This window comes from Lycorma delicatula, chromosome 8 (assembly GCF_047948215.1).
Source record: "Lycorma delicatula isolate Av1 chromosome 8, ASM4794821v1, whole genome shotgun sequence".
Classification (NCBI taxonomy): Eukaryota; Metazoa; Arthropoda; class Insecta; order Hemiptera; family Fulgoridae; genus Lycorma; species Lycorma delicatula.
Window position 1 is genome coordinate 127943512 of NC_134462.1, and position 25929 is coordinate 127969440.

The 25929-nt window shown below is 28.7% G+C and overlaps 1 protein-coding gene across 1 annotated transcript in view; it reads left to right on the top strand.

The window, feature by feature from the left end:
* Positions 1 to 25929, top strand: part of sxc (O-linked N-acetylglucosamine (GlcNAc) transferase sxc) — a 222586-nt gene that overhangs the window by 27260 nt on the left and 169397 nt on the right. Inside the window, exon 5 of the mRNA XM_075373469.1 lies at positions 7937 to 8133. Coding sequence (XP_075229584.1) covers positions 7937 to 8133 — 197 coding nt within the window. The remainder of the gene's footprint in view (positions 1 to 7936; positions 8134 to 25929) is intronic.

A 25929-nucleotide genomic window follows, 5' to 3' on the forward strand; every position in this document is an offset into this window, starting at 1 on the left:
TTGAATCCTATTTTTATATAAGAACTCTTCTGGGAGTTGGTAATAATGAGTGCTTAACGTTTGATTGTTGTGATGAATAAAAATTTTATGATTTTCTAATGACATTTTATTTTACATTTATTTTGAAATGGATTACTTATTTATTTTCTTACAATAAACTTTCTTTAATACATTGGCGCGCGTGGGCGAATATACGCCATTACACATGTTTTTTTTTCTAACACATTATGTTTATTTAGATTGGTCTGAAATGTTTTTGTAAATATATTTTATCTTGCTGATAAAATATTGTTTTATTTATTCCATTTTTGATGAATGTAATTTTTGCATAATGGATACGTTTGAAAAAAGGAACATTGTAATTGGCCATTGCATTGCAGCGACATGTTTTTTTTTAATTTTAGTTAACAGTTGTGCGAATTTCTCTAAGTAGATTTCTGTTGTTGTTAAAACCCATTTAAAATACTGAAATTATTTTTATTTTGTTTTATATTCAAAATGACTAAAATCAGTAATTCTGCTGAAATAATTCACTTGTTTATAAGCATGTAAATATTGGGGATGAGCTTTTAAACACCAGATGTCTGTACTGCTGTTGTAGATTGATCTCAGTTATTTAATTTAAATTTATTACACAAAATCGGATGAAATATTAAAGAAAAAAGTATTATTTAAAATCCTGCATATGTATATGATTTTTATTTATTTTTTTTAAAGATGTTTATTGATTACATATTCAGTTACTTTTATAAAAGTCATTAAAAGAATTTTAAACAGGCTGCCAGCTTGAATTATTAAATTATTAGCTTTTCTTTTGTATTTTTTTTTTAACAAAATTAACCTTTTTTTTAAAAAATACTGTTAGTACATAGTACTACTGAAACATTTTTTTATCCAACATTACTTAAAATAATATTATTAAGCAGTTATATATATTTTTTAAATCCCATTCTGTGTTAATTTATTCATGGACTTACTTATTTTTTTCAAAATTTAAAGTATAAAAATCACATTTGATAAATATGTTTTTTATGATATTTTCTAATTCTTATATTTTTTTTTTACTGTTCTTACTTCATAATTGTTCTGTAGAATTTAAATATTAAAATGTTTGCTGGTACATTAGCTTCTGTAGGCAGTATAACGGTTGTTTATTAACTAATCTTAACATTAGTGTTTTACATCAAATCTCTTTCATTCTTTTAGCTCTGATGAAAGTATCATTACTTAGTCAAGCTATTTATATGTTTAGTGTTTTCTTATTTTAATTACAATGGAAACTTTGTAATTTGATTTATACATTAGGATGTGCTCTTAATTATAAAGTTGTTCCAAAGTTAATTGCTCCTTGCAATGAGCAGCTGTGTTCACGTTCTACCAGGAGTTGATTAAATTTTCTAAAATTAACAAATTAAAATTAATTTTGTAATTGATGACTTTCTCATTTGAATTTTTGGAGTGGTTTTGGAATAATTTTGAACTGTCAATTTCAATTCTAAATTGCAGTTTTAATTGCATTGTAAATAAAATTGTTTTTAGAAATTAAGTAATGTACTTAAAAAATCTTAAAAATTAATTTTTGCTGGTTTAAAAGAAATAAAATTTCTAATTTTGTTTTTAATTAATTTTTATTAAAACTGCAAATTTTTCATTAATTTTTAAAAATTACCTCAAGCCTTTTATTGCAGACTGTCTAATCGTTCAGACAAGCTCATGAAGTGACATCCATACCATAATTTTTCTGTTATTACATTACAGTGTTCCCACTGTGTCTTTATTAAAGCCATCATCCAATTGAAATCTTAAAAAAAGTTGACTTTTCAGAAATACTATAATTTTTGTAGTTTTAAAATCACTTTCATAAAGTATTGACTAAAACTCTACTTTAATTTTATTTGCCATATATTGCATGTTATTAGTTTTTAAATTTATAATAGGTCATTTTAAATTTTCCTATTGACTTTTATATTTAATGAAATCCAAAACATTCAGGATTCTATTTTGCCCTCATTTTTGCATTATTTGCCATAGTACTGAAAAATGGAAAATGAAAGTGTTAAAATAAAATAAGAAGGCCGGAAAAATAAATAAATAAATAAAATAAACATAACCAAATGTCGTATGTAAAATTAAAAAAAGATTGATTTTGAAAATCAGTAATTTATTGAATTTATTTCTGTTAAGTTTATTACGATTATTATTACTATTGTTATTGTAGAACAAATAAGCCTTTTTTGTTGATTACAAATTACAATCTTGTGTAATCTTTAATCAACAAATTATTTATTTTTTTTATATACTTTACGTATAAAGCAGTTTCGTGTTTCATATTGCCATTAAATCATGTTATTTTATATATACAGTTGAACTTCTGTTTAACGAAGTACCACGGGACCTGTGAAAAAGTTTTTTAAATGGAAAATTTTTAAATAGAAAATTACAGTTGTATACTGTAGTAGTACTATAATTTTATTTTCATAACAAGATTTTCAAAAAACATGTATATGTACTGTAATTGTCATTCTTTTTTTTTTTTAAGAAAACATGTACAGTATTATATTAATCCAATAGTTTTTCTTGACTGACAGTAAAATAAGAAAAGGTAAAAAAACAATAAAAAATTTATAAACACGTTAAATTGATGAGTACAGTATATCTAAAAGTTGGTAAAACAACCTGCTAATTGAAGTCTGTAATTTTTTATGAACTGTTTTGTTTCTGAAGATAATTTTATTTTCAAAAAAAGATTCTAAATTCAAGCAATTAAACATAATAACTGGTGTATTTTCAAATGAATGAAAGCGACTTCTCATCATATCGAATGATCACAATAACTCACTGTTTGTTTAGGCTTAACGGTTGCTATACCATCAGTTTCATCTGTCATCTTCAATTTATGGATCCACTAGTTTTTTGCAATTATATCTCTGATTATTTCCTGATCATTAGGATACTCTCAACCACCATTCCATCATTGATTATTATAAAGATTAGATTTAGATTATTAAGTATTCATCTAACTGCAATTCTAATTCTGTGTTGCTTTGCAATTTACCCCAGTTATCGGTAAGAGATTCTGGAATTTAAAATTAATTTGCATCTTCAGGTGTAAAATTGTCGTTATTGGTGGCTGTTACTGCCTCATTCTTATTTACTCCGGCTTTTTTAAAATATTTTGAAATTGTTTCAGAGTTACATCATGAGACCAAGCTTCAGATATTTCACTGATACATTCTTTCATTATTATTCAATTTTTAACCAGAACATTGTCATTGATTCAGAATGACAACATTATACAGAATTAATTTTGTATAGTTAACTTTTAAATCTTTAGTTATACTTTGGTCTATTCCATTGCAGTTTTGAAGTCATACCTGACAGAAAGTGCAGTTACAGATTTCATGTTTCACATTTACACAGAATGGATTGGGCAGTTATCAATAAGTAAAAGAATTTTAAGTTTCTGTCTTTATATCTCATCATCAAGTTTTGTTAATCATTATGTATAAATTTCAGTTTTCATCCAAGCTTTTCTGTTGTAATCGTAATCTGTCTCTAATGATGACCTCGTTCATCAGCAAGGTCACTGAGACTTTGCAATTACTAGAAGTTTGAGCTTCTTAGTACCAGTCATGTTAGCAGCTACCATTACAATTACCCACTCTTAGCAGTTCTTTTCACCAAAACATTTTTCATTCTTAAAAGCTAACATTTTGTCTGGAAGGCATGTAAAAAATAGCTCGGTCTCATCTGCATTAAAAAATGATTTTCATTGTATTCATGCAGTAGGTTAGGTAAGATGTTTTCCTTCCATGTTATATATTCATCTTTTACATCTGCGCTCTCGCCACATAAAACCTTTAGTACAAGAACATGCCGTAATTTAAACTGCTCAAGCCAACCAGTTCTAGCTTGAAAATTAGGACAATTTTGTGTTTTGGTGAATTTTAAAGCTTTTTCTTTAACAACGGTTCCCACTAACAAATTCTTTCACAAACTATAATTAACCACTTGATTACAGCCTCATCAATATCATAGATACAAGACTTAAATCTCTTTCTATTATTGTCTAAATTTTTTGTTTGTTTTTTAATAGAGTTTTTATTTGTTAATATTGTGGATAGAGAATTCATCAGTATACCAAAAAGAATTACTATATCATTTTTTTTACCTCCATTTTCAACTTCATCAATTATCTGAATTTTTTCTATGATACTCAAACACTTTCTTTTGGATATTTTTAACAAATTACATATATGATAACAACAATCCACAGAAAATACAAGTTACACCAATATGATGCAGTTCTGAACTGTACAGTATTTTGAAAAAACAACTATGAGAAATACGGTACTCGAAACAACAAAAAATGCAATGTACTACGGTACGTACAGTAAGAAAAACAAAATCACCCAAAAACAAAACTATGTCGTATAGTATGAAGATTAGGACTGAATGCCAGTTCACATACGCATTAGGCTTTTGCAGTAGCCTAAGACAAAGATAAGAAAGGAATGCGAAACAATTTTAGTTGGCGACATACTGATGCCAGCAACTTTCTGTCATTCATACAGTACACTAATTGGCAAAAAAAATGTAGGCCTACATAAACACAATACAATACTTGTTATTTTTATCCAATTTTTTTTTTTGTCATTTTCATTTGTTATACACAGTATACATTCGTATTTACAACAAAAACTTCATTATATAGAAATTCAACTTTGCTAAGTAGACAATTTGTACTCTACAATGCTGCATTTTCACTGTTCTCAAAAAAGTTTGCCAAATGGAAAAATTCACAATTTAGATAATCGTTGTATGGAAGTTCGACTGTATACATATACATAAAAAATTTTATACTGTATATAATTTATGTGATTATATATATGTATTATTTATTTCAGTCTTTTAGTAAATGCTTTCTTAAAATAAGTCGCAAACAAAACTTTTAGTACCTTCTTTTTAATAAACTTTTCGTTTACCTTGAAACTTGAAGAAATATGCAAATCTAACATAATGGTATTTTTTCTATTACTTAAAGCAGTGGGTTAAATTGGGCTACTTTCCAGATGAGTGTAACTAAAAAAATGTTGTTTTTTTTTGTTATATATATTTGAAAAGAATTTAGCTGTTGGATTGAAACACATATTACTTGTCAAGCAAAAATTTAGGAGATACTGAGAGTAATGTTGACTATTGCAATAAAAATGTGGAAAATAGATCAATCTATGCATACATCTGTACTTCATCAAGGTATGAACTGTTTGGGTTAAATTTTATTTCTTCATCTTACATTTTTCTAGCTTGACAACATATTGTCATGACTAATCAATCCTAAATGGTTAAGGCAACATATTTTATAAAATATGTTCACCAGGTTAGTCCCCACACAGTAGTGAACAAATTAAAATTCAATAAAAATATTATCGTCATATTTTTTTACAGATTACATCTTGAAACTGAAGCAGTTTTCAAAAATTTATTAAAATCATGGGAATTTATTAGAGTAAAGGTTTTGCCTATTATATAAAAATTAAGGTAGCTTTTGTATTTGGCTTTAGCTGGTTTTTTCTTATAATGCTGTATGTATAGGAAAATATAAGTAAACGTCTTTGTTAATAATCAGTAATTTCTAGCTTAACAGTGAATAATTTTCAAAAATCTTAAATGTTAAAAGAATGCACAGCGTAACAAACAAGAAGTTTTTAACCCTTTTTTCATAAATCTTACTAGTTCAGCTCTCTGGTTGAATGAATGAACAAGTTGATTCTTCAATCTCATTGTGATTATTAATTTTCACTGTGGTTTAAAAGCTAATCTCATTTAAATTTGACAGTAGTATATTACTGACAGACAACTTATAGAATCTTGAAAATTATTAATTTCATTTGATCTATGGAAATCAATCATTATTAATGGCTTCAGCTACTGGGATTTTCACAGTTACTTGATAATAACTTTTGATTTTCTTTTTCTTGAGTCATTGCATTTTTTTTATCTATTAATTGTTTTAGCTAGTTAATCGATTGTACATAGAAGTTTATATAATTGAAACATCTCACAAAATCCTTAAAGAGAGCTAATCATCACTTGTACTTTTGTTTAGTTGTAATTTACCTTTAAAAGAAGTTAACTTCTTATTTTTCAATTAAGGTTTTTACATATTTTTCTTTTTATTATTTAATTAAATGCTTTGTTGGCAGCCTTCATATAAAAACAATGAAATTATTTTGCTGTCATTTGTTGACAGTTTTGTTGTTCATAATTAAAAAGTATTTTAATGGATTAATAACTGCTTCCTAATGCTTGTATGGTTTGTGTTATACATAATGAATTTATTTGAAAAAACTGTAAGTTTTTATTAGAGACGAATAGCATCTCTTAATTAAGAGTGAGGAGGACTATGAACTTTTAAAAAAACAATTTTTAAACTTGTAAAAGATGAATATTTATTCAATTTTTTCATTTATGTGTTACAGGTATATAAAAATTGTGATTGTATGATTCTATTACTAATTAATAGTTTTTTTTTTTTTTTTTTACTGTTTCCCTTCTACGACTATCACATAACTAGGTGTGTCTGTCTGATTGGTCGTGTACTGTTCAATCGGCTTGTGTGTCATCCTCTCACGCCTGGCGTGGGCTACGATGCAAGTGTACCCATTCTTTGTAAACCGTGGTTCAGACGTTAACTTCAGGTAAAGTATAATCTGTGGCCAGTCTCCATTGTTTATTTTATTAATCATTATCAATGTTTAATTAATATTATAAATAATAATTATTGCTATCTTAATCAACGATGCAGTCAGGCCCTCCCTTTGATTTTTATTTTACTTTTGACTAAACGTATCTTTCAAATCTGATAGTTTTCTCCCTTTAAGTAAAACAGGTAAATTTATTATTTGCTTTATTAATATTCTTAAAAAGAAAATTTTCTATTTTAAAAATAGCCTCTTAAAATTAAAGTTATTTATTTATTATTTTTTTTAATTTTAACTGATATATTTTCAATCCTTTCTGCTAAATATAATTTTGTACTTGATTTAAAGGAGACTGGCTTCATTGTAAAAAAAAAAAAACACATTTGTTGATTTGGTATGTTGTTTATAGGTAACCCTGTGGTTTACTACATGTCCATAATGTTTCATCTCCTTTACGCCAGTCTTATTGCTAGCTATGGCGAAAATAAATAGGGCAGCGAAATTAATTGCGCGATTGATTTGAAGACTTCTTTGTTTGTCAGTATTATGCGCTATATTCATATATTTTTATCAATTTAATTTTTAATAATATTTGGAATAGCTGCAGCTTTTGTGCAAATTTATATGCAGTTCCTTATACTGAAATATTAGTTTTTACAATACATTTAATTTTACAGAGAAGTTATTTTCTTAGTTTTTAAAATTTTTACTTATTATTAAAAAAAATAAAAAGTAGATTAGTTTGTAATTAATATGGTTGAGGACCTGCACTATAGTTAGCACAAATGATGAGCGAATTGGGCGAAATTTATTTGCGCTGATTTTTTTTTGTTGTTAATGTTAGGGATGCGCGAATGAACATTGAAAGTTATGTGAATGTTGAAAAAACACTATTTTACTCTTAATTTTAATTTTTTCCTAAAAGAGATAAAACAACTCTGTCATTAAAACATTTTTATCAGTGTAACTCAGTTTGGTTTGCTCTTCATTTTTGATGATAAATAATGTTTTATGCAATATTCACAGAACTTCTCTGCATGTTCCAAATAGTATAGTTCAGGCATAAATAAAAAAATAATAAATATTAGTTGCGCGCGGTAGGAATATTTTTGCGTATTGGAGACGAAGCTACATTTGTATTTTTATAACAGATATTTTTAATGTTTTCTAATAATATATTTTTTTGCCCTGTTTTCCTTTTCCTGTTTTTCTATCCGTTCCAAAAAATACAGGCATGCTATTTGAAAGCAATTGAAACAAGACCTGATTTCGCTGTTGCTTGGAGTAATCTTGGTTGTGTCTTCAATGCCCAAGGTGAAATCTGGTTAGCAATTCATCATTTTGAAAAGGCAGTTGCTTTGGATCCAAATTTCCTTGATGCTTATATCAACCTTGGGAATGTCCTAAAGGAGGCTCGCATATTTGATAGGTGAGTTTAAAATTTAAGAATAAATTTTCTAATTTGCAAGTTAATAGAAAGCATGTTTTCTTTTAGCATGGTTTTGCCTATATTCTTCAGTTTTTCTTGATTTGATCTTAGATGTGATAAGAAAGTTCAGAATTATAGAAAAAACACATCACTGTAAAGTATATCTCAGTGAAATCAATAAATATAATACTGGCACGTTATAGGAAACTTCTTGTTAATAATAAAGGTGATAGGATATGCAATTGCAGTGTATGCAACTCATGTACTGTGCATATTCAAGCATTCATAGGTTGTCATAAATATGTTGTTTTACAAATAAATCAGAATGAATGTAACCTGATGTCTAAGGGTCAATAATTAAAATACTTAAATCAAGAAACTAAATAGCAATTTACTTCTCTTCCTGATGATTGACAGAATTAATTGGAAACTATTTCCATGCCTTTTGGAACTCAATATTCGATTCCACAACATCGAATGAAAATATGTATGCAAAAAAGGTTTATAACTCATTTTATTTAAACACCTTTAAACCACATCTTTATTTTTCTTTGTAGTCACTATAATCATTAACCCTTTGTACTCTTTTGTTGAATACAGTTTGACATCATAATTTACTAGTCCCGCTCTTTTGTTGAGTATAACTCAATGAAATTTACATGTAACACTTCATTGTTGAGTACGGCTAGGCGTTTTTAAACTAACCGCAGCTGTGCACAGAGATTCAAAACTGAATGAACATTTGATCATAAAACCCACATAATATCGATATTCAATATTGATAGAATCGAAAATAGATAGTTGTAAGTGATCTGACATAGAAAATAAGTTTAATGATAATTTTGATGAAGATCCTGGTAATTTTAAAGAAAGTAATCAAGAAAATGCTATTTTGGACAATTACTGTGATTGTGAAGATAGTGATGATGAAATAGATAAACCCCAAGGTAGATCTACTCCTAATATTCGTTCATTGTGTATGTTCCTGTATCTCGATCATTGTGGAATCTGTCAAATGACTCATTTTTCCAAATTTACCAAAATAATTTTTTCAAATTATTGTTATTAACATGTAAGTCCTATTTTTTTTTTTTTTTATTAAATGAAGGTTTTTGTTAAAAAAATAAATTTTTTGATGTAAGCAATTTTACCATATACATAAGGTGACCAACCATAAATCTAATTAATACCTGACAGAGAAGTAAGTGATCAAAAAATTGGAGACCTAACATCACTACTTGATTTCATAATTGGAGTGTAAGAGGTTAATAATTATTTGTTGAGTTTGGAGTGAGTTAAGGATCTTTTTTTCATATTAGTTTATAGGAACTATAAGGCAGAAAGAGACCTGTATGGGGCTTACCATGCTCTCATATGTGTTTTACTGCACCTTAAAATGCATATACATTATTAAATTTTTCCTTAAGATGCTTTTTAATGTCCATAAACTTCAATAGTTGGTGTATCAGATGAGCTAAAAGAGTAGACCCCCAAAACTTTCCACTTGAAGTTCTGTGATACAAACAATTTGTAGACAATGTTGTGCTTTAACGAGAGTTTATATGTTATTTCTTGCTATTATTTTCATGTTGCCCAAACTCTTATTAGGATCTTACATGAACACTTTGTATTGTGAGTTTTATGTTATTACAAATTATTTTTCCATTTATTACAAATCTTTTTTTTTAGTCTATTAGAAGATCTCTATCAATCCGAATAGCACAGATCTGTGCTTGTTCATTAAACCTCATATATTTTCAGTAAAAAAATAATTTGAAATTATATTTATTTATCTTTTACGCACAAAACAGGAAAATCACATGATAGAAATTGAAACATATATATATAATCAAAGATAATATTATAAAGAGGAAATTGATTTTTCACCAGAGAAAAATATATTTTTTAATACATTTCTGGAGAAATTATTAAAAAAAATGAAATAATAAATTACATTTATCAAGAGTACATTTAAAACATTAAAAATAAATAAATTATGCAGAAAAATCATAAGCTAAAATAATGTGAAATTTTAAAAGAATTACAAATGAACTAAAGAAACTAAAATCTAACCTTGCATGATTTTTTTTTAATCATTGTAGGAATCTAGAGTGATAAACAAGAACTCCACAACACATGTACCTGTTATTTGGTCCAAAAGCAGTACCTGTACCTGCCTACCTATTATGTTGATCCATTTGATCTGGCATGTGTGCGTTAAACTTCACCATTTATGTTTATTTGAGGCTGAAAGTGTCCAATTTATTTCAAAAGTTGGCCAGTACTTTTCAACTAGTTTCAAATTTTTGCTAATTGTGTCATTGTCTATGTGCCAGCATCATTGCACAGATTCTTGCTTGTTCTCAGATTTATAGTTACATTACAGTGTGTTATCTCCCTCGTTAAGTCCAGAAGGTGGTTGTCATTTTTATTTTATATATGTCACATGAAACTAATATATAAGTGAATAATTTTCTTTCAAATCTCAGTTATATATATTCCTTAAAATGTTAAACATTTTGTTAGAACTACATTTTAATATCAAATTCCTTCTTGTGTATAATGAAAATGAAGAGAAAGCTTTACTATTCTAAAATCTCCTTTCCAAGATTTTGAAGAACCTGAAGGGTTCAAATCAATCATCATCTTATGTTCTATTTTCTGTAAAAGATATCGAATCTGATGGTGTGATAGTGCATAGATTTTTTTATGTTGTCTGGTAGTGCTTTACGCGCAGTAGATAATGTTCCTGCAATGGTTCAAAATATTCTCCCTGATTGCAAATGTTATGTGGCAATGAAGGACAAGTTTCAACTATTTTAGATTTGAAATCATCTTGCAGGTGAAGGCCACATACTCTTTCCCCTTTCACTGCCTATGGTCTCTCTTCGTTCCCCCTACACCATGGTAATGTTGACTTTCAGGTTATTCTTTATCTAGATTTTGAATAAAATTTTACAAATTTTTCAGTTTTGAAGTCCATATTTAAATTTAGCCGTAACAATTTTAATTTTTAAATGTGTGAAAATTTAGGAAATATTTTAAATAAAATATAAAGTTTCAGATGTGAGGTAGTAATTTCTTTTGGGCACCAGAGTAATACAATAAATATTTTCCTAATAAATATATAAAATGAATTGACGAAACGTTAGCCTGTAAAGGGAACAAGGAACAATTCAGTATTGTATTATTACTGTGGTGAATGAGGAGAGACATTAGGCAGTGTAAGTTTAAACTCATACTGCCTAATATTTTGAATTTTTTGGTGGGCATGTCTTGGAATTTAAATGTGTAGGTAGTTTAGTAACGTAAAAGATTTAACCCTAGATATATAACAGTTGTAAATGTTTTTATATTGGTAGGCCTGCTTGTATGATTTACAGAAGTTATTAACTTGCTATGGTTGTTACATAAATTAGTAGTATTATTTATCATTTTGAAACTTAATTTGAATTATTAATAAAAAAGTATTAAAATATACAAAACATATATAATATATACGAGGGTAAATAAAATATACACAAGATTTTATTTTTATTTTTTTTAAATCTATTTTTTGAAAAATAAAAAGCAAATATAATTTATTTTTCTATATAATTTTCTGCTTTAGAAATACATTTTTCCCAGAAAGAAGGAAGGTTTTATATCACAGTGTCATAGAATGAAGCTGGTTGCATCAGGAGCCAAATGTGCACAAATCTCTCCATGCCGTTGTCATCTTCAAATCGTTGCCCTCCTAGAGCTTCTTTAAGTAGCCCAAACAAATAAAAATCACAGGGTGGATAGGTCTAGGCTGTAGGGAGGATTTGGTACTATTCGATGATTTCAAGTTCCAGTGTTCAAGTCCTAGTAAAGTCAGTTATTTTTACACGAATTTGAATACTAGATTGTGGATAGTGGTTTTTTTTGGTGGCTGGGTTTCAATTAACCACACATCTCAGGAATGGTCGAACTGAGACTTAACAAGACTATCCTTCATTTACACTCATACATATTATCCTCATTCAACCTCTGAAGTATTATCTGAAAGATAATTACTGGAGGCTAAATAGGAAAAGAAAGAAAGGATCCTGGGTGGCTAGGGTTCGGCCTAGGCATTTGATTGGTTGGAGGTAGGCGTATTAGCATCGTGCCACGGTGATGGTGATTCGATTTAGAGCTCCTGCTGGTGGGGGTGGCCGCACTGCCAGAATAGGACCGGGTAGGGATGCAGGAATTGTTCCCGGCTCCTGCGCGGACCAGAATGAGGTTAGGTGATCAAAATTGGTCGACTTGTTTGGGTGCAGGTCTGAATTTCTATGTTGCTTAAAATATAATTTTGATTGGTATGAGTGTAGCGCACTGATTTAACTTTCAACTTGTTCTTTTCTGAGGCATTCACAGTCACAAATGGTGCTGTTAAATCTGGACTAGGCGTGGGGTTTGCGCTTCTGCAGTTTCAATCAGTTAGTTTGAGGGAGTCATGTTAGATTGGATGTGAAGATGTCTGTTTGAAGCCTACATGAAGGTGAAATTTGATTTGTATTTTACTGATGCTGCGGCATTTACATCGAAGGCATCCCAACCAAGGCCTGGCTGATGACTGAGATATAATCAGTTAGAGGGTCTAAAGATGACCTCCGGTAAAGCCTCTCGGAGCTAGGAGGATTAGAGGGGGTGTTGTGGCGACCGATAACGTTACAAGGTGGGTGTCTTCCCCCTAGGGATGTAGGAAGGATGTTCAAGAGTTAACGATTTTACATTGCGATAAGACATTGTAAGTAACCAGTTCAGCAGTCCTCGAGTCCTGTGCATTACTTCTAGTTTTGAGACTATTAGAGCTGGTATGGTGTCTGTTGTTATGGAGGAAGATGGCATCTTGAATCGGTTGATCTCTTCTTTTGTGGCGATATGCAGCCCTCACCTCATTCAACAGCTCGCATTAGTAAGCAGCATTGATTGAGGAAGATTTCATGAGCTCATGAAATAAATTAATTAGCAAAGTGCATCACCGGTCGAAAAAACTGTTAAAAGAACCTTGCCAGATTACAGTCAAGTCTTGGCTTTCACTAGGGCTGCCTCCCCTTTCTTCCACCACTCCATACTGGCTTGTTTTGACTGGGGATTGTAGTGGTGGACCAACGTTTCATCGCAGGTGATGATCCGACCCAAAAAATACATCACCTTCTTTCGCAAACCATGCTCTATGCCTCTGACAAACCTCCAAACATCTCGACTTGATCTGCTATCAAAAGGCAAGGGACCTATCCGTCACACACTACAGAATTGTTGTTGTTTGTGATGATCGCTTGACAGCTCCCGTAACTTATTCCGACTTGTTCTGCAATTTTGGTTTCTCTCACCCGTTGATCTGAATGTCTTGAACCTTGCGAATGTTTTCATCTGTAATGCTGGTCCAAGAACGTGATTGTGTTCCTGATTTTCCACTCGTTCTTGTCCTTTCTTGAACTCTTTATGCCAGGCAAATACACAAGTTCTTAACAATGTTTGGTCTGTGAACTGTGCATTCAATCCCTGGAAAATTTCCGTCGCTTGAATGCCTTCACAAGCAAGAAATTTTATAAATATGCGATGTGCAGTGGAGGGTTGCACCTGTTGCTCCAATGTCATGAGCGTTACTGATGAATTGGTTGGGAGTGTGGAATGGCTGTCCCCCCACTCCTAATGACCCTACCCAAGCATACTAGAAGCATGGGTCCAGTCCTACCAACCATAGACACCCAGGAACAAAACTCCTGTTTATATTTGATTTACCTTTGTATATATTAAAATATATAGAAGTTTTCATCGTGTCTTTAGAAACAAATTAAAAATTTATAATAAGAAACTTAAAAAAGTGTATTTCATAGAGTAGGCTTTGTTGGTTTGTTAGCTGTTTCAGAATAATTGTAGTATAAAGAGTAAAATATGTATATGAGAGGTTTGTGTTGAGATGTTAATGATACCCTTACTCGAAATCTTATTTTATTTTCTGGTGGGCTGATCTTGATCCAAGACTTAGTTTTTGATCAGCACATAAATGTTTAATGTTGTTTGTTAATCAAATAAAATGTTTTCAGATCTTAATACGTAATTGGTTCCAATTCATATTTAGAGTAAATGTCGTCATTATCCTTTCTAATATGTGGCAAATTTGTATTATCTTCATTTTTTGTAAATATAATGTTACTTTCATTAAAAGATTTGTCATCAAATTTGTAATTGAACACAATTAAGTACGATATCCATTGAGAGCTACCTACATGAGATAAAAAGTTAACATTTAATTAATTATTTTAAAGTTATTATGAAGTAAGGGTTGTTCACAGATTCATTTACTCTTAAATTTATATGTATTTATGTTTATTTTTTTTAATACTTTGACATTGTTTTTTAAATTAGCAAAAAAGGGGACAGTAGCTGTTTAAAAAAAATCTGTTGAATTGTGATTGTGAATGTGGGATGTATTTTTGTTTCCTTTTGGTTGCTTTATTATATCAAAATATTATAAAACCACTTACTTTTTATACTGTAACTCAGTGGTTTGATGTAAAAATTATAATCACTGAATTACTATTTGGCAAATTGAATTGTTCAATTAATGCAATTTATCTTCACTTAGTATATTTATACAATCTGAATGGTTGCACTGGTGTGTAAATGGAATGCGAATGGTGTATATGCATACATGTGTGGAATTTCTCCTTTTGCCAGTTACTGAGAATTGTAGTTTTCTGTTGTTTTTGTCACATCATTGTGTATTACCAGTTTATTAATTGTTAAAATAAATCTTGTATTTTCATTATAGACAGCCAAATTCTATTAGTTAAATGAAGTTTAATTTTCCGAATAAAAATATCTTAATGATTTTTGTCTCGCAAAGTTAATTAAATTCACATTTACTTCAGTAATTAATACTATATGTGTAAGCAAACATTCAGATGCATTTAATGTTTGAACCGATAGTTAAAATGTGTTCACATAGTGGAAATTGTGAATAGAATAGAAGAAGAAGATAGGATTTTAGAAACAGATAGCACTTGTATAGCTTGTTTATCAAGCTATTTATTTTTATCAGTAATAATCTATTGGCAACAAGAGTCCATTAATATTTCTTTTAGTTCCTGTGCATAACCTAACTGAAGTGAATGTTCAAATAAATAGTCCTGTGAAGTATAATGTTCAAGCAGTAATTTTTTTTCTTATTATGGAAAAAACAAATCTGCTGCTAAAATCCACAAAGAAATTTGTGATTTTAAGAACCAGGTGTTATGTGTGAAATTATCGTTCGAAAATATCGCTGTTTAGAGAAGTTAGAGCAAATATATGTTCATGATTTAAAATACTAGTCACTTGTTGGTTATAAATGATTTTTTGAAAAAAATATTTGATTCCAGTTTCACAGTTATCAAATGAATTTCCAAACATTTCACTTTGGGCTGAACATTTAGACAAGAAGCTTAGGGCCATTGTCTTTTGGGAGGGTCAATAGGACAATAAAGGAATACAACTTATTGAGTTCCTTGATTAATGAAATATTGTAATTGCGATAACATTGAAAAACTTTGATATACTTCTCAGAAACTGGGAATTTGTTATACAACAATGCTCAACTGTACACTAGAACAAAAATAATTCAAGTAGTAAGGAATTTTGTGCAAAAATATCTGAACATCCACCACACAGTCCCCACCTTACTGTTACTTTTTTCCATTTATAACAATTGTTTGCAACACCAGAGATTTAAAAATAATGAACTAAAAGAACAAAATAATTAGTGGTTTAGTCATAATTTTTAATAAATGCAATAATAAAGATAGTAGAATAAAAATAGATAGATATGAAAATGTATGCAGTGAGTGACACAACTATGTAGAAAAATAATACATATAAAAAAGTTTATAATAATTTTTTCTATCGCTCACTTGTTTTTTATATCAAAACCATTATTAATAAAACATGTCTCATATATATTCCTTTTAGTATATGTTATTCATTATTCCTTCAAGTAATTACAAATTTTGACCAAATCACATGTATTGATGATAAAACATGTTAAATGTAGAATGTAAATTACCATACATTAATATAAATTAAAGTGGAAGTGTCAGTCTATTAAGGTTTTATATCTTGTGATTAATCGTTCATATTTATTGAAGCTTCCAAAATAATATTTTTGTCCTTTAGACTTCTGCTTTTTTAAATTTTAAGAATAATGCCTGATGGCATCACCCTTTCTTGATAAATTTTTTTCTCTTGTTTTAGTTAAAACATTAATTTAAACGATACTTAATTTCCATAAAATCTTCAACAATAAAAATGGTTGTACAATTTTTTACTTTTTCTTACTCTGTTATTTTTACGACTGCAAGCACATTAAAAATGTTCATTACTTCTTGGTTCCTGTAATTGTTTGTGTTTCTCTTTGTTTTCTATTATCTGCGATGGTGCTTTAGTGCTTTTAGCTAGCGTGTTGCACACATGTAGCGTAATAAATTGAGATGTGTTCTTTATTATGGTATTTTTATATTTTAGTTCATTTAATGTATTTGTTCATTTATTTTCCTAAGTAAAGTTTCTTTTATTAATGTATTTTTCATTTAAAAACTTAAATATATTCTAACTGAAATTCAGTTACTGCTGCAATTTGTCTTTTTACTGCAGATTTTGTGTTTATATTGCATTTTATGATATTTCTTTCTATACAGCCATATATATATATATATATATATATATATATATATATAAAACCTTCATGAAGAGGTTTTTTGTTTCAGTTTTTGTTGGTAATTTTTGATAACCTAGATTTGAGAGTTAAAATTAAGTATCTGAAGTGGTTTGATTATGAATAAAATCTCACAACAAAATTTAAATTTAATTTAGTTTTAGAACCCACCAGGTTGGTCTAGTGGTGAAAACGCGTCTTCCCAAATCAGCTGATTTGAAAGTCGAGAATTTCATCATTAAGTCCTAGTAAAGGAAGTTACTTTTATACGGATTTGAATACTAGATCGTGTTCTTTGGTGGTTGGGTTTCAATTAACCACACATCTCAGGAATGGTCGAACTGAGACTGTATAAGACTACATTTCATTTACACTCATACATATCATCCTCTGAAGTAATACCTGAACGGTAATTTCCGGAGGCTAAATAGGAAAAAGAAAAAGCTTTTAGAGCTGTAAATGATATTAATTATAAAATCTATATTAATCTAATTAAAACCATTCTAATCTGGTTAATTAATTAATAAAAAATTATACAAGGGGAGTCTGAAAATAAGTATGTTTTAATAATTTATTTTTAAAGAAATATTTATGTTTTGAAAAGATTCATACTTAGAGAGTCCAATTATTTGCAGTATGTATTAACATTATCTAAGAGTACTTTTCAGGATTTAACTGTCAGTTGTAAAGATTGTTTTTTGAGTAGATACCTCATTAGATTATATATTCTTAATAAGAATACATTATTTTTATTTTTTTTGTTAGTAAAAAATAATTTTGTAAGAAATATCTAAGTTTGAAAAATTTATTTATTTTAAAAATATAAATTTAAAAAAAATTTTGATCATTTTTTTAAATTTATATTTTTAAAATAAATTTTTCATTTTTTTATATATTTCTTTTTTCACATTTAAACCAGTTGTTAAATTTCTGGTGAATATTATATAATTAGGGTTTTATCATCTTGCATAGTTAATACATTTGTAATATTGTTTGACATATTTTTTATTATTTCATTGTGAAAAATTGGAGTTTTGTCCCTCCCAGAATACCTGAAAAAGCTTTAAAGAACTATCTTGCTTCAGAAAGATATTAAAAACTAATCTGTGAAAAAAATTACTGATTTAAAAAAAATAAATTATTCATTTCTATGCTGAATTTTTAAAACCTTGTTAATATATATGTTTTATTTAAAATTTGGCTGTCCTAAAAATGTTTACTTTTATGAAAAAAGTTTCCTGAACCATGCTTTCATGGTTTTTAATCTTATGAAACATGCATCCCAATAAGATAAGAATAAGGAATGTAGCTAATTAACCTTAAAAGACTGATATCTGAAATACAGGAATTTTTTTTTACTTCAAGTTTTCAAATTAGCTTTTCAAAATTCTTGGGTTATCAAAATGCCATTGTGTTATTAAGAATAGGCTGTTATTATAATATTCTGTTCTATAAATTGTAATATCCTGTAAGCCATAAACTTGTGAATTGGGATTGCCAAAGCTACTTCCTGAAGTAATTGAATTCAACCCATTCGATGAAGCTTTAAGCCTTGAAAATACTTTAAAAGATTATTTACAGGTTGAATTAAGAATTTTCTTCTATGAAGCCTATTAAAAGCAGAAAGAAGCAAATTAGCTTGTTATTTTAATTTGTGTCTGTTCATAATTACACAAGATTGGTTGAATAAATTTTAACATCTCTTTAAAGACCTCTATTTTTAATATGAGGTAGTTAAGGCTGTGAAAATATTCCCATGATAAAAGTAATGAACATTTTTTTGTGATTACTCAGGATCCATTTTTACTGTAATAAAATAATTTAAATTAAACCCCATAAAATTTATCTTGGAAGTATTTTTATTAGTCGCTTAAAGGTATCACATTAATAATGCATTTTAGCATAAGGTTTAAGTTCAAGTCTACTTTTTTCTTAACACTGCCTGCTGTGTATACCAAAAGTGGGCACATTTAGTTTCACAGTGACCTGTGCGTACAAATATTTGGATATGTAACGTGGTAACTTTTGGAAGTTGTTGTGATCAATTTTTTTCACACTTCCATGCAATGTAAAATGGCTGTTATTTATTAGCTAGGTCTAGCGAGGAAAAAATCATCTCAGTTTTTGATTATGTTGATAGCCCTGATTAGTAAACTCCTTGTAAAATGTTTGTTGTTAGCCTGCTGCTTTTTTGTTGATGTACTTGCATAAGTAAACCGTTTTATTCTTGTGTGAATATTAAATATTGTTTTACCTTTATTAACAATTTAATTTATGTTGTAATTCATACTGTAAAATTGTACAAAGGCGTATGTATTACTATTACTGTTTACGAATTGTGCTCGTAACTTAACAGGGCTTGTATATTCCATGGTAAACAGAAAAATGATTATTTATTAGAAATAAGTGACTTACCAGATGATACAAATTGTGATCTGACCTGGCAGACGGTTCTGGTCCTTCTGACAGTAGTCGGCCAAATGCTACTAGCACTTTTGATAATATTTGGCCTGTGCAAATGCAGTTTAATTCAGACTGTTTGAGTTCTCAGGTGAAAGTGAGGAATCTTACTATTATTAAGATTGTAGGGAAGTAGAAGTTATGAGGTTACGTGAGTTGGAGCGAGTTGTATGGAATGAACCAAATGGGAACCTAAACAATTTTGTCTTTGACAGACAATCTGGTATTTATCATAATTTTATTTCTGAGTGATATGCTAGATAATTTTTATGAAACATTTTTGAATGATGGTGTACTTAATATGATAGTTGTAGAAACCAATAAATATGCAATGCAGAAAATTACAATAGGGACTTTGGAAGGCAGTATTAAAAACAGTTCCATATTAGCCCAGCAGAAAGATTTTGACCTGCAAGAAATCAAAACATTTTTAAAGAAAAAAACATTACTGGTCCCACTTTATTCTGTATTAAAAATGATATTGTTAAAATATTTAATTTGCTTAGACATAGGTTTGAAACCATTCTATGATCCATTTTTCGATGAGTTATGCTCTGTTGGCGATTGATTGTACAAAATATCTCCAGTTCTAGGGAAGCTGAGTAATTTATTTTATGTAGGATTTACCCATTGGGGTCATGTTTGTATAGATAAATCTACAGTCTTGTTTAGAGGAAGTATATTTAAGGCAATACATCAAGACAAAATGACAAAAATATTGCATAAAAAGTTTTAAATTATTTACTCTGGTAAGCGGTTAATATTACAAAGTAGATCTGTTAACAAAAATGTCTTCATGACAGTAATGGAACCTAATTTGAATTCTGGAAGAGAATTAGTAACAGACAATATCTACACTTCTGTGAAACTTCTCAGATTAGATAACCGAAGAACTGTTGTAATGGGTTCTCTTCATAGAATTAGGAAACATATTCCAAAATCTTCAGCCAATAGAAAGGTAAAGTAATGTATCAGTCGGTGTATTGTTTGTTACAATAAAATGACAGTCTCTTTCAGAAGAAATCATGAGATCAGATATGAAAAAGGAGTAAATCCACTGTCCAGGTTACCCTGAAATCAAATATCTGGGCTCCTGGTGCTTCTTTTGAGATCATTCTATTACATTGAAAAAAGTACATTACAATAAAAAATTTAAAAAAATATATATATAAAATAAAAAAATAGTGTTGGTTAGTGTAATTATCTTAGTTTATAAATATATAAAAGCCTTTGTTATAGCAATAGTGTTTTTTTTTTCAAATATTGCAGAAGAAAACAATGAACATTATCAAATTTTTGTTAGTAAAATAATAGCAGATATTATATTTATTATAATAGAATATAATATTAACTCCTTGCTTCATTGTCACCAACTCTTGACAGGGTCCAGATTTGGTACATGCAGGTTCGAAAGATATGAAAACAAGAATTAACCTTGTTCAGCCTGTGTGTTCCAGAATAGGACACACTAAAGACTTAATTATTTTTTTAGTAAAATTGTGTAAAATAAAAGTTAAGAATTAATTGAAAATAAATTTATATTAAAAATTTTGAATTTATTAAACATTTTGAAAATTCAGGTTGGAGGGGGAGAGAAAAGTCTTACCAAAGTAAGCCAGTAGCCAATATGTTAATACTCTGTTTTTAAAGATTTTTGCAATCCAGTCTTTTTAACTTATTCAAATGAAAGTTTTTCCAGAAAATGTGGACTTTACACCTTTTTTTTTCTAAAAAAAAAAAAAAAATAGTAAAATTAATTATTAATGAAAGGAAATAACATTTAGTTTTTTTATAATATATTTTAGGTGTTTTAAAGTGTTTTTGTGTAATAAATAAAATCTAATAATTGAAAAGTCTTAGAAGTTAAACTGTAATTAATTTTTACTTAATTCATTGTTTCAAGCCCTTTTATTTGATAACTCCATTTGATAGATTTTAAACATTTTTGGTTTTTTGATTTAAAAAAATAATAGCTATATCACCATTTACATTTTTTATTGGTTTTTCAGCTGCATATAATGTAATTTGCTAAATTGAGCCAAATTTTTTTTACTTTTTTTAACGAAGGTTGTGAAGTACATCCCACATCCTTACTTTCAAAAATCGATTGAAATCAATTTATTAAACATGGTTGTGTCTATTGACATTTCTTCTTTACTATACACTATGATGCTATGACAAAAATCCCAGGATGCTTACCCAAGAATTTCTTGAATGCTACTCCCTGAAAGAAGCAATGTCATAAAACTGTCAGGTTGTGAATGATGAAGTTATTTTATTACTTTATTACTTTTTGAAATTATTTTAGTAACATGCCTTTGAATATGTTTGTATGACAAATTGTTTAATTTTAGAAGTTTAGAAGCAGAAAGTAATATTATGGTTAGTTACATCTGAAACTTCTAGAATAAATCACATTTGATTTTTATTTTACAAAATTTCAGAATTTTTCATTATTACAACTTGGGAGGGCTCTATACAAAGTTTCAACTTTGTCTAGGAACAGTAAGAAGAATCCCATTTGGCATCATTGTAAATCAGGGGAAATAGCAGTTGATATGTATAAGTGCTATTACAGACAGTGAATGTGTATGGTAATAATTTATTTTTGTAAATTTATGAATCACTGTTTCCGAGCAACATCTTCATAAATAGCTGTAATTATGAAAAATAAATCAAGTTCTTTAGTCGTTTCCGAGAAACATCTTTATAAATAGCTGTAATTAAGAAAAATCAAGTTCTTTAGTCAAATTGTTCTGTTTTGAATTATTTCCTGTTGAAATTAAACATTTTCTGTTAAATTGATAGTGTTGGTTATGAGATTAATTTCTTTTGAATTGAGGACTGAATAGGAGTGTGGTTCTACAAAGTGAGCAAAACAATTTTCATCAATTTTTTTGCAATTAATAATATTACTTGTCATCTTTATAGCATCTCTTTTTTTTTCTTACATGTGTAGAGGTGTGTGAGCACATACATGTGTGTATAAGCACTTTTGTCTTGTCAGTTTTCCTTTTGGTGAAGGTTTAGTAATTTATCTACCCATACTGTACCTTAGTTAACTTGTCTGAAATTATATCGACTTTATGCCTATAATTAAATTATTATATTTAGAAATAGGTTTTAAAAATATGCAAAAAGGGATTCTTTCTTTAGGTTTTTGTAGAAAAGTATTTATAGGATGTACAACTGCTTTATTAATAGAAAACTGAAACTAAAAAACAGAGTAATCATGCTTGTGTATTTTTACACGACTGCCCAAAAAGGAATGTATGTATATGTTTGTTCCAATATAGCCGCTCAATGGCAAACCATTGCATATTTAGTAGTAGAGATTTCTCTGTTGAAGCACAAACTTCAGTGAATTGAATTGATGAACTGTGAGCTTCTATCACTCTATGCGCTAATTCAAATCAGTCGAATGAATAATATTAACAAAAACAATAGAATTGAATTTACTGTAAATAAAATAAATAAATTTTTAAAAGATTCTGTTTAATAATAATGGGTTTCCTATGGGGACTGCGTGCGAGGCTAGACCAATCATTCCCATCAACTGGTAACAAATTGAGTGTCCCTGGGGCGCTGTCTTAGAAGGAACAATGGGGTGCTCTTATAATATCTCTCAAACGATCATCTGATTTTCAAAATTCAAACTGTATTTGTTAATAGATTGAAGGCCAACTTTTGTACACATCTTGTACACTCGATCTAACAGATTACAGTTATTTGGCAATTTTGTTATATTCACAGCCAATCTTCCAGTTTTCAAAATTCAAACAGTGTATTTGCTAATGTAATACAAAAACATGATGAAACCAATATAGAACAAAAATTAACTGATATACTCAGAAATGTAACTCTATACTGTTTACAAAGCTACGTCTGTTACTAGAAATTAATTAATGTGGAAGCATAGTCTTAGATAAAACAATATCCATAGATTAATGATAAGAAAAAAGACATAATTCAGCAAATAATACTAATAATATTTATACAGATTTAAATGTTCTTTGATCATGTCACATGGTAATTAATAGAAATTCTTATAAACTCATAAAATGCAAATCTCTGAATTATTATTATTAATTAGTTTTCTTCATTTAAATTAAAAAATAATTTTTTTACATGTAAAATGCTATTATTTTGAATTAACTAATGATGTTTAAACAGTACAGCAAAAACTCAACCAGATCATTTGGATAAGACGGGTTATCCTTTCCAGCCTATCCAGTTCACTTATTACACGACTACCCAAAAAAGGAGTGTAATGTATTTAGGGTGAATATATGTATGTTTTTTCCACCGTAGCACTTCAATAGCTGAACCGATTTAGATGAATGATCCTGTTGGAATCCTCATGTTACGTGGAGAGTCATAGGCTGTTTAAATACATAACAAAATAACCACCAAACACAGTAACAGAACCTAAAAAACTAATACCAAAAAAAAAATATATATATATATGTTTTAATACATTTAAACAATTTTTTAAAATGATAGGTGAAATTGTCCTATATTAGTAATTATCGTTTATTAAAAGAGCAGTATTTTTTTTGCAGTCATGTTTTTAATTTTTAGTATTTTTATCATCATTGTGACAAGTTAATAATAAGCTTCAAACTTAGCAGCAAAGATAACAGCACCATAAAATAGTTCTGCAACCAAACTAAATTATTTTTTGGAAATATGCACCTCAAATATTTTTTACATTTACCTGCATAATCATATTTTTATAGATCATTGTTGTAGTAGTACAGGCAATTTGATGAAAATTGGGCTGATGAAAATGGGCTGCATTTGAAAATCCTTACCTATCAATTGATATTTTGTCCATGCGTTAGGGGTGATGAGGAAAGCTTAACTCCAGATTTTTAACATCCCCCTCCCATAGATTTTTGAAAAACTCGAAAAAGCTTTTGAATGAGTTTTTTTCTGAATCTATGCATTTTAGAGAAAAGTTTTTCAAACAAAAAATGTAGAGGACATTCTGCTCTACAATTAATTCTCTACAACTTTCTCCTCTACAACATTTCCAAATGCACTACAGATGAAAAACAATTTTTTCCGGTGAAAAAACATGTTTTTTACAACTTCAGCGCCACCTAGTATTTCAATTTAAAATTATACGGCATAACTTCAAGACATTAATTGTAGAGGAGAATGTCCTCTACATTTTTTTTGTTTGTAAAACCTTTCTCTAAAATGCATAGATTCAGAGAAAAATGAATTTCAAAAACTCTTTTTTGAGTTTTTCAAAAATCTATGGGAGGGGATGTTAAAAATCTGGAGTTAATAAGCTTACCTCATCACCCCTAACATATGGAAAAAACATCAATCGTAGGTAAGGATTTTCAAATAAAAATACAAATTGACTGTACTAGAGGGAAGGAAAGGTATTTAGCATTAAATTACAAAAAAAATATTTTAGAGGAATTAGCTTTTCTAGTTAATAATGAATAAAAAACAAAATTAGTAAGAGTAGTATTAGATAAAAGTGTTGTAGGCGATTACTGTGCAATATATCTAGTTAATCTTTTTTTTTATTATTATTAGTTGTCACAATAATTTACTTTTAACACCAAAAGAAGTAATAATTTTTTCAGATTATGTTAGTAAATTGGGTAACATTTAGTTACATATTCAGACTCCATAAAAAATTTGTTTGTTATAAAATGCCCATTTGTTAATAATTAAAATAAGCTGTTAATAAATTGTAGAATAAAGTTAAATTCTCTCTCTCTCTCTCTCTCTCTCACACACACACGCGCGCGCGCGCGCGCGTGCTCAGCCACCCAAGCCCCACTCACCCACCCACTCATCTTTTTAAGTTGTATTAATGAAAATAACATAATTTTTAGCCCTGAATGTGAAAATGAATGAAAGATTGTTATAATGTCAAGAGTTTCTTAATGTGATTAGTTAAAGGATGCTACATAATATTTTAACAATGCTTCGATCTTTATCAGTCTTACAAACGCTATTAAAGATTCATTCCAATTACAAGATTTATGTTTTACTGTATTCTGCTTTTCATATCCTTAGAAGTTTTATTGTCCAATAACAAGATATTTTTGTTTTGCTATTTACCTCATTGTTATTTTCTGTCTGTTATGATTCATTACTTTTCCTTTGACTTTATTATCAAATTTATCCCTTCTTATTACATCATGGTTATGAGAGAGTTTATAAAATATCTTTCTTCATTCCTTATCATCCAAGTTAAACAGTTATGCTTGTCCAAGTACAAAAATAAGGCCTGAAAAGTTAAAATTTAAGTGCTATTTATTGAGACTGCTTTTTCTTGTAATTTATTCATTGTACATTATTACCTTACAGTTTTATAAATAACGAATAATTTTTTTATTTATTTTCAGTCATTCATTAAAATTTTGAAAATGCATAATTGTTTTAACAGATGATAAAGGGTAAAGAAAGATCATTTTGTAAACATCTGATGTCAATATAACATTTATATTATTTATTATAAATGATGGTGGGGTGTTTATTTATATATAGGAGAGGGTAGTTAGTTTTTAGGGCTGATGTGGCACTGGCAGCAGAGAGAAGGTGAAAGAAGTCAGAAAGGAGGAGGGCAGAAATTGAGTGGGATGTGCAACGGACGTTGCTCC